General features: G+C 42.6%; 1 protein-coding gene across 1 annotated transcript in view; it reads right to left on the reverse strand.

Annotated features, from left to right (window-relative positions):
• Positions 1-355: 355 nt before the first annotated feature.
• The window catches only part of LOC111157191 (gastrin releasing peptide receptor), a 29,952-nt gene continuing 12,184 nt past the window's right edge, over positions 356-18,123 (reverse strand). The window contains exons 2-3 of the mRNA XM_022518480.1: positions 2,308-2,659; positions 356-745 (exon numbers count right to left, since the gene is read on the reverse strand). Coding sequence (XP_022374188.1) covers positions 356-745; positions 2,308-2,659 — 742 coding nt within the window. The remainder of the gene's footprint in view (positions 746-2,307; positions 2,660-18,123) is intronic.

Here is an 18,123-nt window from a genome sequence, read left to right on the forward strand (position 1 = left end):
TGCAGAGAGCCTGCTTCCTCCTCTCTCTCTCTGCCTGCCTCTCTGCCTACTTGTGATCTCTCTCTGTCAAATAAATAAATAAAATCTTTAAAAAAAAAAAAGATAATTTCTTATTCCCTTTTCTAAAAAGGGACAGTTGGCTCAACATCAGAAGAACATTCAGAAGTTGAAATGGAAAATATAAGCCTTGATGGGCCTTTCAAACACCACAGCAATCCATTTGAGCTTCTCTGCAACTTGCCTACAAATTCATAGCCTTTCGAAGGGTCTTTGGAGGGTATAGAGACAACAACAGATGTTGTTACTAGCCATAAAGCAAAAGCGGGGCCCCCGGGTGCCAGGGTCAAGGATCAGCCTAGACGTACCCTTCATGACAGATGTTTCCGTTGATGAGGCTGAAGGTGGCCACAGAGGGGTTGGTGCTCTTGAAGGAGGTCATGCACGTGGTACTTCTGCCAGTGCTGTGAGAGCGGGTCATCAGGCCAGGCCGACAGCAGAGGAGCTGGGTGTTGAATTGTTTCCTGAAACTCTTGCTCAGCATGTAGAGGGCGAAAGGGTTCACACAGGAGTTGGTGAAGGCCAGGAGGCGGGCGCAGATGCTGGTGATGAAGTGGAGCATGGAGGTGTCCACCTCAGAGTAGTGGTAGGAGCGGTACAGGTAGATGATGTGGTTGGGGAGCCAGCAGAAGGCAAAGAGGCCCACGAACACCAGCACTGTTTTGGCGAGGCGCTTCCGGGATTCAATCTAAGGAGACAGTCACACACACGGAGACAGAGGGACCGAGGGACAGTGTGGGATGAATGCAGAGAGACAAAGATGCAGACAGAAAAAAATAGGGAAAAAGAATCGGGGGAATAGAAAGCCACAGAAAAAGAGTTCAGTGGGAGAAAGAGGACAGGAGAAAATCCGGTAAAACGAGAGAAAAGCAACAGAAACAGATGGAGAAAAGGGGGGAAAGTCAGAAACACAGAGATGGAAAAGCCAGGAAGTAGAAACCCATGAAGTGGAATATAGTTAGAATGTGCCACTGAGAACAGATCTTTAAACAAAGTTGATTACATGCTTGAATGGATTGCACAATGAAATTTTAGTAAGTGACCTCTTTTTCCTCAGGAGAGCCCTGGTACAGTTTATCAGCCACATGACTTCATGTCTTTATTGGCTCCACAGTTAATCATTTCTTATTTCCTCTGATGCTCAAAAAAGCAGCCAGCTTTGTTCTTTCTCATTGGCCAAGCCAAAATAACTTCGTATTATTATTTTTTTCCTATTATTATTATTTTTTAATTTCAAGTTATTTCTGGGCTATACGATACAGGAGGGTTCTTAGAACTTTTTGTTCCCAGCACCCTCTGCTAATTACTACAAGGGAAAACATCTTTCTCGTTTAAGCATTTGAGGTACAATGGACGTTCACTATTGAGAGGTCTTTCGAATGTAGAGACAGTTTCACTGAGAACTGCCACTCTCTCCTCATAATGGAGGGGGAAAAAAAGAGGGGTACTTTAAAGGGTAAAGCCACCAACTGAGTCAGCTGTACATTTGAACGGATGGGGAGTCTTTCTGCTTTTTCTCTCATAAATACCCCATGATCTACGTTTTGACGAGAAAGCAAGAACTGACACAGTAGAGAAAGCCGGAGCCCCGGGTTTCTGCTAGTCATACCTCAAGTCTGACATCATGCGGTGTTACGGGGAATGGGGACGGAGTCTAACATGTATGGAGGGCATTCTGCATTCTGTGCTCCAGGTCACACAGCCTCACAATCCAGGGGTTATCACCCTATATCATAGGATATATCACCCTATATCACCCTATATCAGAGTGTGTAAGCAAGTTAGTCATTAAGTTTGGATTTGAACCCAAATCGATGTGAGCCTGTCTTAATCAAACTACTTCTGTTTCTTCAACCAGCCTCATTTTCCTGTTCCCTCTGCTTTGTCCCCTTGTGGTAACCGTCTTCCTATCCAAAGAACTTGACTGGAGTTTAAAGAAGTCACATCCCTAGGAGTCTCAATATTTTATTTTGTTAACCATATTTATTCAGTTGTTTCTCAAAAAGAAGCCCACACTTCAACTCTTCCAGAGTCTCAACACCTCCCTAGCTTAGGTCTTTAGTAAGAAAACAAGATTATAAAGAACGCCTGAATTCCTGGGCTTCTGTGACTAGGAGTTTCCATTTACCATCACCCACCTCCTCTAATTACAGAATCAGGTGACGTGACCACCTAAATAATGTGGTTGTCCGTGGAGTGCAAAGGGGACCAAAGCCCTGAAGAGGAAGTGAATCAATCCTAAACACTCACCTGCTTCTTGACATGTATATTCCCTTCCACAGGCAGATTGTAAGCACTCTGGATCAGATTTCTAGCAATGAAGTAGTAGTAGACAGAGATAATCGACAGTGGGATGATGTAGAAGACCAGGAAGGAAGCCATGGAGTGAATTTTGGGGTGCAGCTCATTAGAGTGTGGGTATGGGGCACAGCTAATGAAGGTCTGGTTGGTGCTTTCCTCATGGAAGGGATGTAGATCAGAAAACACAGCCTCCGGGATGGCCAGAAGCATGGAGATAATCCAGATCAATGCGGCTTTGAGGCAGATCTTCATCAGAGCGTGAGAGGCCTGGATATCCATTGGTCGGACGATGGCTTTGTACCTGGGGCAGAAAAGAGCCAACGTCATGTATCAGTTACCTAATATTATTGTGGATGCCGGGGCTGGGACTAGGGTGAGGCCAGCCAGGCAGCTGGGCGCAGCATTTAAGGGTGTGCTCGCTCTCAAGTTCACGCAAATGCTGACTCTGTATTCATACAACCGCGACAGCGAGTGCCTCCTTTAATGTTATACCCGAGTACCTTGCTCTCCTTATCCTAGTCCTGGCTCTGAAGGATGTGTTCCCGTTTCTTCCCACAGTCCCTCCTGAGTTTAAGAATGCTTCTCAGGAAAGCTGAAGCTCCTTTTCTTTTCTTTTTTTTTTTTTAAGGTGTTATTTATTTGTAAGAGAGAGTGTGCGCACAAGCAGCAGGGAGCCCGATGCGGGGCTCGATCCCCAGACCCCAGGATCATGACCTGAGCCGAAGGCAGAGGCTTAACCGAATGAGCCACCCAGATGCCTCACTCCTTTCATTTCTCTTCTTAAATCATAGAAATTAGTAACAAGCATGTTTAACGAAGGACACAGCAGGCACCGGGCACCTGGGTGGCTCAGTGGGTTAAGCATCTGACCCTTGGTTTTGGCTCAGGTCATGATCTCAGAGTCAAGGGATCAAACCCTGAGTCAGTTTCTACCCTCAGCACGGAGTCCGCTTGAGACCCCTCTCCTGTCCTTATGCTCTGCCCCTGCTAGCACTCTTTCTCTCTAAAATAAGTAAATAAAAATCTTTTAAAAATATAAAGAAGGACACAGGGGCAAGAAGGTTGGGGGGTTTTGTTTGTGTTTGGTTTTCAGCAAAGCCTTCATTTTGAGTATTCAAATGCAGTTTAGGAAACCTGAAGTCACTGAGTATTTACATATACCTCTTCGCTTTTTCAAAGGGTGCAGAACAAACAGCCCATGGAAAAACTTATACCAGGAGCATCACTGTAATTGTCAAATTAATCTTCCCCTGCTCTCCTTTCAGTCTCATCTTCTCTTGGAGTATTTAGGTCCCTCCTGGGTTCTGTGCTCTATGTGCCCCGTTTTAAACTGAGTGCTCAGGGAAGCAGACACTGAGATGGAACCAGGGGGACAAAAATTTATTGGGGAGTAATACCCGTGAAAGGCAAAGGGAAGGAAGTAATATTGGATGGTAGAGAGCTTTCAGACTCTGATGCAGACATGACAAGGTCTACACCAGGGAAAGTGACCAACCACCTTAATTTGCCTGGAAATTTCCCAAGTTTAGCACTGAAAGTCCTACATCTTGGGAAATCTCTCAGTCCCGGCAAACCAGGACAGCTGGTCACCCTATACCAGCCTAATGGGTAGCTTGTGTTAAAACTGGTTCTACCACTGATACTCTTTTATGTGATGGACTTTAGTGATGGGGGAACACTTGTTTCTACTTGCTTCTGTGTTGATTAAACTTCCATTGGGTTACCACTCTTTGCTGCATCCTGATTCCTCACTCTCTCTGCCTCCCTCCAGGGAACGGGGAGTGAGTTATTAAGAGGTTAGTTTGAGAAAAATAACGTGGCCTATACACTGGGCTCAGAGAGGCCTATGGTTGTCTAATTGTCCCTGACTAGGGGAGTGGCACATGGAATATAGGAGATCAGGTGTTTGCAATTCATTATTGTTGTGGACCTAAGTCACAGTCTCCAAATAGATTTATCAGGCATAGAAGCAATTATTTGTATTGTTCTCGATTTCTTTATCTAGCTCTCTGTTCCCAGCTCAGGTAGAGAAGAGAGGGCTCTTATTTCATGGGTACCCCCAGCACTCCCAAACAATACTATAGTCCTGCTTCAGTGTACCTCAGTTTGCTTTTTCCATTCACAGACTATATTAGTTCATTTTTAAAAAGATGTTATTTATTATTTTGAAAGAGAATGAGAGAGAGAGCCTGAGACGGGGGAGGGTCAGAGGGAGAAGCAGACTCCCTGCTGAGCAGGGAGCCTAATGCCGGACTGGATTCTGGAACTCCAGGATCGTGACCGGAGCCGAAGGCAGTTGCTTAACCAACTGAGCCACCCAGGTGCTCCTGTATTAGTTCATCTAAAACAATTACAGAAAAACATAAAAATTTCAGAGGAAGTTTTATTTTCTTTTGGCACTTTCTCTACTCGCTAGTCATCTCAAACATTTGTGTTCCTAGTTTAGAATGTAGGCAAGGAATTTATCTTTAATTAAAGGTATGTCAACATCTTCAGCCAAAGATGTATACGACTAAAGCTATCTCTGATAGATCAATTATAGATAAAGTAGTAATTACGACTTCTATCTGCATTTTCTGGCAGAAAGCAGTCATAAGTACTATTAAGTCTCCAAGTGAAGGTGATTGACTTCTGCATGAGTGACTCACTTCTGCATGAGGCAGAAACCAGAGTGAATGGCTTACCTCCTTTTCCCTTGGGAATCTTGTACTCCCAAGTGCAAATGCCATGGGAACTGTTGAGCTGCTATTTCAAATTCACAACTTTTAAAACATAAAAGATGGTATAGGGATGCCTGGGTGGCTCAGTTGTTAAGTGTCTGCCTTTGGCTCAGATCATGATCCCAGGGTCCTGGGATGGGCCCCACATCTGGCTCCTTGCTCTGTGGGGAGCCTGCCTCTCCCTCTCCCTTTACTTACTACTCCACCTGCTTGTGCTCGCTTGCTCTCTCTGTCCAAAAAAAAAATAAATAAAAATTCTTTAAAAAAAAAAAAGATAGTATAAGAACATTACTTTTCTAGTTTTGCCAGAAAAATAATTTGAATCTAAATAAGCCTCTATAGCTGTGTACCAGTTTTCAGAAAATGTGGGGATAAAAGAATCTGCTAAATGATGAAGATACAGGGGCGCCTGGGTGGCTCAGTGGGTTAAAGCCTCTGCCTTCGGCTCAGGTCATGATCCCAGGGTCCTGGGATCGAGCCCCGCATCGGGCTCTCTGCTCAGCGGGGAGCCTGCTTCCTCCTCTCTCTCTGCCTGTCTCTCTGCCTACCTGTGATCTCTATCTGTCAAATGAATAAATAAAAAAATCTTTAAAAAAAAATGATGAAGATACAGTCAAATCCCAAACTGGAAAATTCTACAGAAATGACTCCATTTTTTCCCCCAACAAATATATGGCATAAAAAAGGAGAAAAAGAATTTTTAAAAAGGAAGGAGGAGGGGCACCTGGGTGGCTCAGTGGGTTAAGCCTCTGCCTTCAGCTCAGGTCATGATCTCAGGGTTCTGGGATTGAGTCCCACATCGGGCTCTCTGCTCACAGGGAGCCTGCTTCCCCCTCTCTCTCTGCCTCTCTCTCTGCCTGCCTCTCTGCCTACTTGTGATCTCTGTCAAATAAATAAATAAAATCTTAAAAAAAAAAAAAAAAAGGAAGGAGGATGTTTATAGACCTACTGGGATGTGTAATACATATTAAGTGCAATGTGTAGGCTCCTGTTGGATTTGATTCAAACCAAACAACCATATAAAAAGATATCTTTGAGATTATTGAAGAAAATCAAATATAGATTTACTACTGGTAATATCAAAAAGTTATTTTTAATGTACTGGGTGTGATAATGGTATTGTGCTTCTGTGTTTTTTAAAAAGACATTATTTGTTGGGATGCCTGGGTGGCTCAGTGGGTTAAGCCTCTGCCTTCGGCTTAGGTCATGATCTCAGGGTCCTGGGATGGAGCCCCGCATCGGGCTCTCTGCTCAGCAGGGAGCCTGCTTCCCCCTCTCTCTCCCTTCCTGCCTCTCTGCCTACTTGTGATCTCTGTCTGTCAAATAAATAAATAACATCTTAATTAAAAAAAGACATTATTTGTAAAAAGCACACCCTAAAATATTACCATGAATATATTTACAGTGAAATAATATAGTGTCTAGGAATTGCTTTTAAATATCCAGATACATTTCTGTATCACTTGTGCAATTAAAAAGCAAGTAAAAATGCACTGCAATTTTCTGTTAATGGCATATTCATAAAATATCAAAAGTAATTAAATAAATCTCATTTACTAAGCTCTTGCTTTATGCCAAGCAGAGAATAGCATCCACATTATCTCATTTATGTTTCAGACAACAGATGGGTGCCATGATCCCCATTGTCCACGTGACAAACTGAGGCTCACTTTCAGAAGTGAGCATTCAGTTGAGGACCAACTCCTTTCAGGATATCATAGCTCTTTCAGAAGAAAGCTCCAGGTAAATCCTTCTTAGAAGCGGAGAAACAAACCAGAAGTTTCCCAAATGGGTATGGAACACACCAAAGGTTCCCTGGAAGTCTTATGGTTCTATAGAGCATGGGACATGTCAGTCTGTTTCTTCTTCTGGTTTAGATAGCTCTCCCCAGAGCGCCCAATGCAGGGAGACACCACTGGGGTGGGGGCGGGGGTGGGGGTGGGGGTGGTGGTTCTTATTTAGGAGTGATGGCTGGTTGGACTGGGGTGGATACTTCATCTAAACCAGCCAGTGAACTGCCTGACCAGCTACTAAAGAGCCTCTCTTTCTCTTAAGCATTTAAACTGAAAAAAAAAAAAAAAAAAAAAGGAAAGAAAAAAAAAAGAGAGAGAGGATGTAGTTAGTCAATAACAGATGCTGGAAATAAAAGATTTTGATGTCAAGAAAGGGAGTGGGCATATTTTAACCATGTGCAAGATAATAAGCAGAGTAGGTAGATTGAGAGAGAAAGAATGAGGCACACTTGAAAGAAGCTGATGGGGCGCCTAGGTGGCTCAGTCGGTTAAGCGTCCAACTCTTGATTTCGACTCAGGACATGATCTCAGGGTTGTGAGGTTGAGCCCCAAATAAGGCTCCTCGCTGAGTGTGGAGTCTGCTTAAGATTCTTTCTCTCCCAAGGGGCACCTGGGTGGCACAGTCAGTTGAGCGTTTGACTTTTGGTTTCGGCTCAGGTCATGATCTCAGGATTGTGAGATTGAGTCCTGTGTTGGGCTCTGCACTCAGCGTGGAGTCCGTCTGAGACATTCTCCCTCCCTCTCACTCTGCTCCTCCCCCTCCTCCCCAAAAAGAAAAGAAAAAAGAAGCTGAGACGATGTGGCTCTAAGTCAAATGGAGGACCCCTGGTTCCTGGCCCATGAACTGCTTATGAATGTACAAGAGGTCTCCTGTTACAGTCTTAAACTCTACCATTTCCTTTTCACTTGAGTTAGTTCGAGTGGCCTCTGTTCTTTGTCAATGCAAGAGCCTTATCTAGAACAGTTAGACATGATGGACATTTAAAGTTATCATCAGATTTATTTCCAGCATCATTTTGCATGCATTATCCCCCACTTGCTGCCCTCTGAAAGAATGAGCTATCAACCTTAATTGTACCCAAGAGATGAACTAGTCTATAGTCTGTTCCTAAATTGTCCGTCACTCTCCTGCCTTCCTCCTTTCTTTCTGCCCAGTCCCGGAGTCTTCATTCATCAGAATCCTATCCTTCCAGATTCCAGCTGATAAGTACCATCTTGATGAAGCTTTTGCTGCCCAATCTAGGCTTCCATAATTCCTGTTCTTTCTCCTAACCTGTTTAATTTTATGACAGGATTATTGATTTTTTTTTCATTTTATGTTTACTAGGCACCATCTTAAATTCTCTGCTAGCTTTCCATGGGTATGTCTTTTCTACCTGACTTCCTAATAAATGTCCTGAGCTTAGAAACTTAAACATCTGTTCCTCTTCTTCTGTCACTAAAAATGCTCCAGGTTCCTTGTTCTACGTACCATTTAATTCAAAGTAGAGGCTCAGTGCATATTGCTAATTAATTAATAATCTGTGACTTGCAGGTGTGTCTCTTATTCCCAACTTCTCAAAAATAAGAGTAGATTCACTTTTACATATTGAGTAAGAATCATTCTTCTACAGACTGACAGATTCACTCCTCTGATACCATGGGGCTTGAGACAGTTGCTTCCACTCCTAAAAACATCTGTGCTTCATTTTTCTTATGCAAACATCAGAAAGGTCAGAAACTTTCCGTGTCATAAGATTAAAATCTCAAAGAGATTTTTGGCAAGTAGCAGAAGTGGACTCCCACATCCAGGGTTAGAAACCTTTGCCCACAGAAGCATATGTCTTTTATTCAAATATGGGCAGTGTGTTTATTTTTAAGAATGCTGCATTTCAGCCCTCCTTTGTCCATAATTACCTACTGAAGTCTGTAGGAATTGTTGAACAACAATATTTTAAAATCTCCTGAGGAGCGGACTGAGGGGAAGAGAAAAGTAAAGGAACCAAATGGTCTAGGTCATTGGCACATTGTTAGCATTTAAATTAGAATCCCAACACCTAATCAGATTTGATGAGGCTGTTAAACATCAGCTTTATTTTATCCTGAGAATAACGTCAGGAAGTCTGCTGAAGAAATGTGAGGTGATTATTAGCTGACTTGTAAAATGACCATAATCCAGAGCAATGGCATCTTATCTCCCTTTGAGCTATTACTCTGCCAGTGCAGAACGTGCTGGTCCTTGGTGCACAGCCAACCATTATCTTTAAGTGTATAACACATTATAGTTATCCTTTTCTGTTCTCTCCAGGCCAAAGAGCTCCAATGCTCTTTTTTCACTCCTTCTTGATATACTCTGGTTCTCTCTGGCCTCTAATGTGGACTTGGGAGCAGAGATCTGGTTCCTAATGGTGATACTACCAAGTAGATTTACGGTCTTGGACAAATCATAGACTCTGCACTTCAGTATTCTCATCCCTCCACAGGAGATGATAACTGTAGTCTTCAATGTAATAACTGATTCTGGCAAAAATGATAAAACCACTGAAGGAGAGGTTTTAGGGGAACAGGATATTCACATAGACTCAAAGAGTCTCCCCATAGACTACTAGCTAATTGCAAAGAGGAAAATGTACCTTTATGTTGGGGAGATCCAGAAGTCACTCCTTTCACTAGGTGGCCAAACCCTGGGTGAACTTCTCTACTAGTTAGAGTAGGCACAAGGCCTATGGCCCACGATACTTTTAGGGGTTTAGGAAAGTGTTTCAATTTCTTTTGGAAGTAAAAGAAAAAAAGATGAATATAATCCATCTTGGATTATATTTATCTTTATGCTGAGACAATTATAAAATATAGCTATTAATTTTTTTTATGGAGAAAGGGTCCCGTGAAGGTAAAAGTGCCAAGGGCCCATGAAATTCATAATATGGCCTTGATTAAATTTAGCATCACCGATAATGGGACCATCTGAGATCATGTGCCTCCTCATAAAATGCAATGGGAGGAACACAACATTGCGTATGCAGTCATCTTCCCAAATTTTTAACCTGAATCTATATATGAGGAAATAATCAGACAAATCCAATTCTAGCACCTTCTACAAGATAAGTTGCTTAGATTCATCAAAATAGTCAGCATCATTTTTTAGAAGAATATAGGGGAGCTACTGTTAACACCTTAAAGGAAATACAAGAGATAAAACAAGTAATCCTTTTCATAATATGTACATACAGCGAATTATGCATCTTAAACGTATACAATGTTATGTGTCACTTGTATCTCGATAGGACTGGAAGAAAAGAAATATAACAAACAAATGCAATGCATATGCCTTAATTTGATCCTGGATTTTTTTAAAAAAGTAGTAACTTCTGGGGCGCCTGGGTGGCTCAGAGGGTTAAAGCCTCTGCCTTCGGCTCAGGTCATGATCCCAGGGTCCTGGGATCGAGCCCCACATCGGGCTCTGCTCTGCGGGGAGCCTGCTTCCTCTTCTCTCTCTGCCTCCCTCCCTGCCTACTTGTGATCTCTCTCTCTGTCAAATAAATAAATAAAATCTTTAAAAAAAAAAAAAGTAGTAACTTCTTTTTTTTGAAAGTGGGGGAAATGTGATTACATATTACTTATGTAATGTTATGCATGTATGTATAATATTACTTATGTAATATTCTTTAATACATAGATCATATTAAGGAATTCATTGTTAATTTCGTTAGGTGTGATAATGGTATTGGGGCTCTGCAAAAGACTGTCTGTGTTCTTAGGGAATGCACACTGAAATACTCAGGATATCTGCACCTTACTTTCCAGAGTTCAACAAAATAAAATAAAACAAACAAATGTGTGTGCACATGCATGCACACACACACGTACATACCACACACACTGGATTGCCAAGAACAAAGTCTAGGAAATGTTAATTGTTGAATTTGGGTGGCTATTATACAGAAGTTCATAAACAAGGGAGAAAACATGTTAAAATACAGAATTTTAAAAAGATAAACTAGAAAAAGAGATAAACTAACAGTAAAATAACAAATTCAAAATAATGTGTTAGGGGCACCTGGGTGGCTCAGCTCAGGTCTTGATCTCAGGGTTGTGAGTTCAAGCCCCGTGCTGGGCTCCATGCTGGGCGTGAAACCTACTTACATAGAAAAAAAAAATAATGGGTTATATAATTTATTCTGTTTTACTAACTGTCAACCTGTTTGTCGTCAGAAAAACTTTATTGTAATTCTAATGTGCTTGAATGTGTCATATCTGATTAGTGCCTGTACCAGGAAGGAGGGAACGATCTTCTTTGTTATATTCATATTGTTGTCTTAGGCTTGCAATTTTATTTTATTTTTTTTTAAAGATTTTTTATTTGACAGACAGAGATCACAAGTAGGCAGAGAGGCAGGCAGAGAGAGAGGAGGAAGCAGGCTCCCCGCTGAGCAGAGAGCCCGATGCGGGTCTCGATCCCAGGACCCTGGGATCATGACCTGAGCCGAAGGCAGAGGCTTTAACCCACTGAGCCACCCAGGCGCCCCATTAGGCTTGCAATTTTAGTATCGTTGACAATCTGTGGGGTTTTGTTTTGCTCTCTTTTGTTTTGTGGGAATATTTTAAAGCTGCTTATCCATTTGGGGATGTTAGTTTAATTAAAAGTAGATCATGCCAAAACCCAGCAATCTGGGAAGCCTCTCCAAAACCCGAAAGTGCGGGGGAGAAGAAGGTGCCATGGTTGACCCTTCTATATGCTGGGCCTTGTACTCCTGCTGCCTGAGCTGCACGCGATAAGGGATCCTCTGATGTGGTCTCAGGGAGACAGTGAGCCTCAATTTCAAGAGTACATATTTCTAATGTTTAATTCATCTTTGTTATTAAATAAAAATCAGTATAAATAGAAGTTTTGATACCTTCCTCCCTTATCTGTTAAACCAGGTTGCGCCTCTGCTGAAGGGCATGAACCCCACTTTGCAGTCCTCGCAGATGAGAGTTCCCTTATAAATGTCAGTGTCTCTTCCAAAAGGGTAACTTTAAGATTTTCAGAGCCTGTCCTGTGTCTGCTGTTTCTTAAAAAATTAATCAGCCTAAAATAAACCTAACGCCAAAAGGGCACATTTGGAAGTGGCGAATTCTGCCCTTCGGCTGGTATCGAAATTAAAGGAGAAGAGCAAAAAAATTATGAGAATGTCCATTCCCCACCTGCTCCATCCATGGTGAAAACATGGTGGTTCGAGGCAGAGACAAAATTCCTTTCTTCCTTGAGTCTGTTACACGGACTCTCCGGCCGCTCTCACTGCCATGTGCACACCCTCAAGTTCGCTGTGGCCTGGGCCTAGAGTGAGGTCTGAGCTCGGTCATCAAGTCAGAGGCCGCTCAGATGAGACTTGGGAGCCAAGCTGGAAGTGGCATCAGGGAAACTGCAATCCAGAGGCTGGCACGGGGCTAGAGAAAGGGGGACTGACACGGAGAAAGTTCAGAAGTGCAGGTACTGTTTTTGGGCTACGAGGGATGCAGAGGCTGAGGTCGAAAATGGAAAGAGAGCTGCAAATAATTGTTGGACATCTCATGGTGCCGTGGCAGAAGGAGTTGGGAAAATATTGACGCTTAGGGCCCAAATGAGTTTCAGCAGGATGACCTAATTCCAAAGCTCCGTGCTAATCCTATAAGGGAATTTGTCAGAAGGGGTATAAGCAGGATGAAACACTACAGTTGCCGGGGGTATGTTTCAAATGACAAAGGAGAGCGGTCACCTAGTGCGGTTTCAGTCGCCGTACACACATCCTGGCACAAGCTGTTCGTAGGCCATTCCTTAAAAAATGTTACGGAGGGAAGAACATATATTTATAACTTGTTAAACTGTTTCAGTAATTTATAAGCCCCAAAGTTTGAAGAATGTTTATAAATCCCACTTGCGAGTTGTAGTTAGACATGGCCTGCATTAGCTCAACTGAGTAACAGAGAAGCTAGAGAACAGGGAGGACTCACAAAGAAGAGAAAAATCACCCGTGCTCTAGGGCAGAAGGTAAAATAGACTGGGGGCAATAAACTGTCTCCAAAAATGGTCATTCACGGCCCAATAGGCCCCGAGACAAGGATTTAGGGGGAAGTAGTTTGTTTGAGGGGGGGATCCCAGGAAGCACAGGGAGGGAATGGAACGGACTAGAAGCCAATGAAGGGTGCCATTCTGGGCAGCTGGAGCACAGGCCTGCTGGGGACACCCTGAGAGACTGGCGAGCCCATTCCAGAACTGTGCCACCAAGGCATGAGGAGGCTGAGGTGTTTCTCACAGACTCCCATCCCTCTTTGGTTGAGAATGGTCCTCCATTGTTCATTCTGGAGCACTCCCGCCTGCTTCAAACCCTCCCATGGCCAGGTATCACTCTTGGTCCGAGAAAAACAGCAAGTCTGGGTCTGTAAGGGACCTCCAAGGAGTGCGAGGGATATGGGTGGGCCACCAACAGCAACGACGATGCAAATTCTTCTCCCGGTCCCATCAGTTTACCAAATGCATACACAGAAAATGAAATATCAGAGAGAATGCCGGTTTTTTAATATATTTCAAATTATGGGGGATAAAAAAAGAATTTCTAAGTTATCTCAATAAAATGCATTCTTTTTTTTTCAAAATAGGAATTATTATTAAAGCTCAAAAATAGCATCATGGGATATGACTCATTGTATCTAAGTATAAACATTTAATGGCACTATATTTAAATAACCTTTTATGAGAGGCTTCATACAGGGTGAAATGTTGACCTAACTTTGTAGCTTCTTGGGTCCTCTGGCCCAGAAGGTTGATCCTGACGGTGTTAGCAAGGTACCCCTGGGTGGTAAAGGAGCCCAAGACAGTGAGACGGAGGGACCGGAGGGAGACTGGGAGCCCTGGCTTCTACGCCCACTTCCATAATTAGCTATTTTTGCATAAGCATGCTGTCTCAGTTTCCTTTATTTTATTTTATACTATTTATTTAACAAAAACTTGTATGAGACTATGTGCCTGATATATCTCTTAACACTTTTCAGGAATTAACTTTCTGAATCCCTTATAATGACGCAAGGAAGTAGGTACTATGGTGGTCATCGTCTTCTTACAGATGGAGAATCTACTGCACAAGATGAACTAGGTCACCGGAGCTCACACAGCCGGCAGGTGGCAGAGCGCAGGTTTCAACAGAGGTCCTGGGCCCAGACCTTAAACCATGAGACTTTCAGATCTCCATCTCCTAACTAATGATATCAACCTTACTTGCTATAACGAGGAGCTAAATGAGGTGTTTCAAAAGCACTTTGGAAACTAGGAAGCACGATTTAAATAAAAGGCTATTGCATTCCATGAAAAGAGATGACTATCCCGGGACACCTTGTTGAGATTTCAACAACATCCCCTCAGCTCTGTTATGAACAGAAATAACAATCATGCTAATGGTACACTCACTTTTTTGACTAGGAATTCTAACATTTCATAAAGAAGTCAATACATTACCTCATTTCATCATTATAAAAATTATATTTAATATATCACCGGAATCTGTGATATATTAAAAGTAAATATCCTTGTCCCCATTTTAAGATCAGAAAACTGAGACCGTAGAGTGATTTGCCCAAAGTCACACAGTTGACAATGAGAAGAGCCAGGACTCCCAATTCAGACACCATTTCAAATTTAGTGCTTTTGAACTTGTCCTCACTATGAATAGTGCTACACTAAATGTGACCTCCAAAAATTAACAATAAAAGAAAGAGCAAAGAAAAAAATACAATGAAAGAAAGGACAGTGATTATTTAATAGGGAATTTCAGATTGGGAAGATGAAAAAAATCCTGGGGGTGCATGGTGGTGATAGTTATACAACCATGTGAATGTACCACAGAATGCCACAGAACTGAGCACTTAAAAGTGATCAACATAGTCAGTTTTATGTTATGTATATTTTACCACAATACACTTAGGAAGGAAGGAAGGAGGAGGGGAGGAAAGGCGGGAAGGAAGAAAAATTTAGAAGTTTGTCACCAGGCAACTTCGGGGGCATCTTAATTAAGAACCAATTGAAAAGTTTGCTTTGAGTCAGCAAAGCTATCATCAAAGAAAATGGTCTAGACAGTGCATCTGAATGACTTTTTTCAGTTAAAAATTTTAGTATAAAAGTGCTAACAGCCTTCTCCCAAGACATCTGCCATGACCCAAACACTTCCTATTTCTCTAACCATTTCAAGCCCAGACACATCCCTGGATATATTGAGGAAATGATTCTCCCTGAGAACAATTCTCCTTTTACATAATTTTAAAGGGCCTTGCTTACAAGAGAAGAATTTAGAGGAGGCAGCACTGTGCATGATGGTGAAACCATCTGGAGGAGGTTGGGAGAAGTGCAGCATCTGGTCACATCTTCACTTCTGCCAGGAGCAACAGGAACCCTCTGCACCCCCCCCCCCCCCCCCCCCCCCCCCCCCCCCCCCCCCCCATCCCCACCAACCAAGAGACCTGGGATCTGGGAAGCCTGGAGTTAAACTCTCTACTTAAAAAACCTATCTACTTTTCTTCATTTAGACAACTGTTAGTATCCAGTGGACCCAGGGCATGCTGGAAAAGACACATATCTTAAAGACTTAAAGACTCTCAAGTTTTTGATTCGAAAGCAAATGCGCATGACTTGACAGTACCTCATACTTTAAAGCACCACAGAGCTGTGTGATTCATCTCGTATTGTTTTTTTCAGATCCCCTAGGATAGTCCATCCTGGCTAACTGGACAGGGGTCGTGGATTCCCCTAGGTTCTACTTTGATATTGTAACAGTGATTTAATGGGACGGGTAGGTAGCTGTCCTTGTGGTGAACATAGCATAACGTAGAAACATGTCAAATCATGAAGCTGTATGCCTGAAACTAATATAACATTGTGTGTCAACTCTACTCAGAAAACATATAGTAAAGACTGACTGCTTAATGACCACGTCAGCAAGCATGCACACACTTCTACATCAGGAGAGCAAACCAAGGATCTATGGGCCAACTCTGTCCCTCTGCCCATTTTCGTATGGCCCACGAGCTAAGAGTAGTTTCTGTTTTTGTTTTAAAGATTTTATTTATTATTTATTTGACAGAGATAGACACAGCGAGAGAGGGAACACAAGCAGGGGGAGTGGGAGAGGGAGAGCCCAATGAGCTGAGCAGGGAGCCCGTCATGGGGCTTGATCCCAGGACCCCGGGATCATGACCTGAGCCGAAGGCAGATGCTTAACGACTGAGCCACCCAGGTACCCCGGGCTAAGACTAGTTTTTATATTTTAAATGGTTGGGAAATGGTCAAAAGAAGAATCACATTTTGTGACATGTGAAAAGTACATGAAATTCAAACTTCAGGGTCAGTTGGTAAGGTTTCACAGCAACACAGCTATGCCCATTTTCTTACATAACATCTAGAGCTGCTCTCATGGTATAATGGCAGTGTCGAGTGGTTGCAACAGAGACCTTATGGCCCACAAAGCTGAAAATATTATAGGGCCCCTTGACAAAAAATGTTTACTGGTCCCAGCCTGTGTGCACTGAATGCGTGAACACGGCTAGCATTTCTATTGTTCTCTGCCTGTTTATACGAAAATTGCTGTTTCCTTCTTTAATGGAGGAGAGAATCTGTCTTCATTTTACACAGCGCTCTGCCTGTTAGGCTTATTAGTTTGTGATAATAAGACAACAGGCCACTGACCTTTGCCGTTGGTCTTCCAGTGCTAAACGCTCATTGTCCAGGATGCTTCGTCAATTTATTGGAACAGGTAAGTGCTAATTTAGTACCTCGGGCTCTCCTTGGCACTATGGACATAAAAATCCTTGACCACGAAGGACTTAAAATCTGTTTGGGGAAGCAAGCTAGGCCCAGGTAAAGCCCTGAAAGAACAGAATGATACTTAACATATTACATCCCCCTTCGTGAGGCGCTCTTAGAACAGACGATGCGGGGTCAGTCTGCGAAGTGCTTTTACCACGGCGCAGATATGTGAGTACATGCTTAACGACAAACCTGTTTTCTGTATAATTGTGGAATTTACAACTTACGAGTCATTAAGTGCCATTCCCTTCATATTACAGAATGGGAAACTAGTGCCCACAGAGGTCCCACGGTTGGTTAGCTGAGAACCAAGACTTGAACCTACGTCTCTGGATCCCCTAGTTAGTTATATTTGACTATAGCTCTTCAGTCTCAGGTCTTTTTAAAGCATCAGTGAAGAATACTTTAAATATTTACTATGCTTATCTTCATCCTGTGGTACTTGTTTCCCTCAAACCATCATTTCAACCTTCAATTGCACCTCTGCTGAAAAACCTAGGAAAGAAAAGATGTCAAATTCTGATTTTTCTATTCTTCTGTAGTGTTTCTGATCATTTAAAGTAGGAGGGGAGGCTTCTACTGCATGGCTCAGTCAGTTGAGCGTCCGACTCTTGATTACAACTCAGGTCGTGATCTAAGGGTCATGGGATCAAGTCCAACATTGGGCTCCGCACTCAACAGGGGGTCTGCTTCTCTCCCTCTCCTGCTGCCTGTCTCCTGGCTTGACCACACATGCACACACACACGTGCTCTCTCTCTTTCTCCAATAAATAAATAGATCTTTTTATTTTATTTTATTTTATTTATTTGACAGAGAGAGATCACAAGTAGGCAGAGAGGCAGGCAGAGAGAGAGGGGGAAGCAGGCTCCCCGCTGAGCAGAGAGCCGGATGCGGGGCTCAATCCCAGGACCCTGAGACCATGACCTGAGCCCAAGGCAGAGGCTTAACCCACTGAGCCACCCAGGCGCACCTAAATAAATCTTTAAAAAAAAAAAAATAAAGTAGAAGGGGAAAAGAATAAATAATAATGAAATTCTTAAAAATCTGTTTTGATTGTCATTTATTTAAAAAGAAATAAGCATTTCCCATAGGCTCTCAAGGAGAAACTACTATAATTTTGCTCTTACGTAATTTTGTATTATTTTTTAATTGTGTCTAACATATTTCTCAGAGGCCCAACCCTGCTATGATGAAACTGTCTGATAATTAAACAAAACACAACAAACAAAAACACCACCAAAGGGGGAAAAAAAGAAACCTTGAAAAGCTTGAAGTCGACCTGTAGTCATTCTATTTATATGTAGACAGCATAAAGAAATAAGTGAGTCACATGGACATATTATTATTGTCACAATACGTTCTTCTCACACTGGAAATAACTTTCTTTCTGTGCTGCACTTTGCATTTTCTTCCTGCTTTGTTCCTATGTACCTTTAGCTATTCCCACTGGCCCATTGGTCTGAG

This window comes from Enhydra lutris, unplaced genomic scaffold, assembly GCF_002288905.1.
Source record: "Enhydra lutris kenyoni isolate GAN:26980312 unplaced genomic scaffold, ASM228890v2 scaffoldscaffold52, whole genome shotgun sequence".
Lineage (NCBI taxonomy): Eukaryota > Metazoa > Chordata > Mammalia > Carnivora > Mustelidae > Enhydra > Enhydra lutris.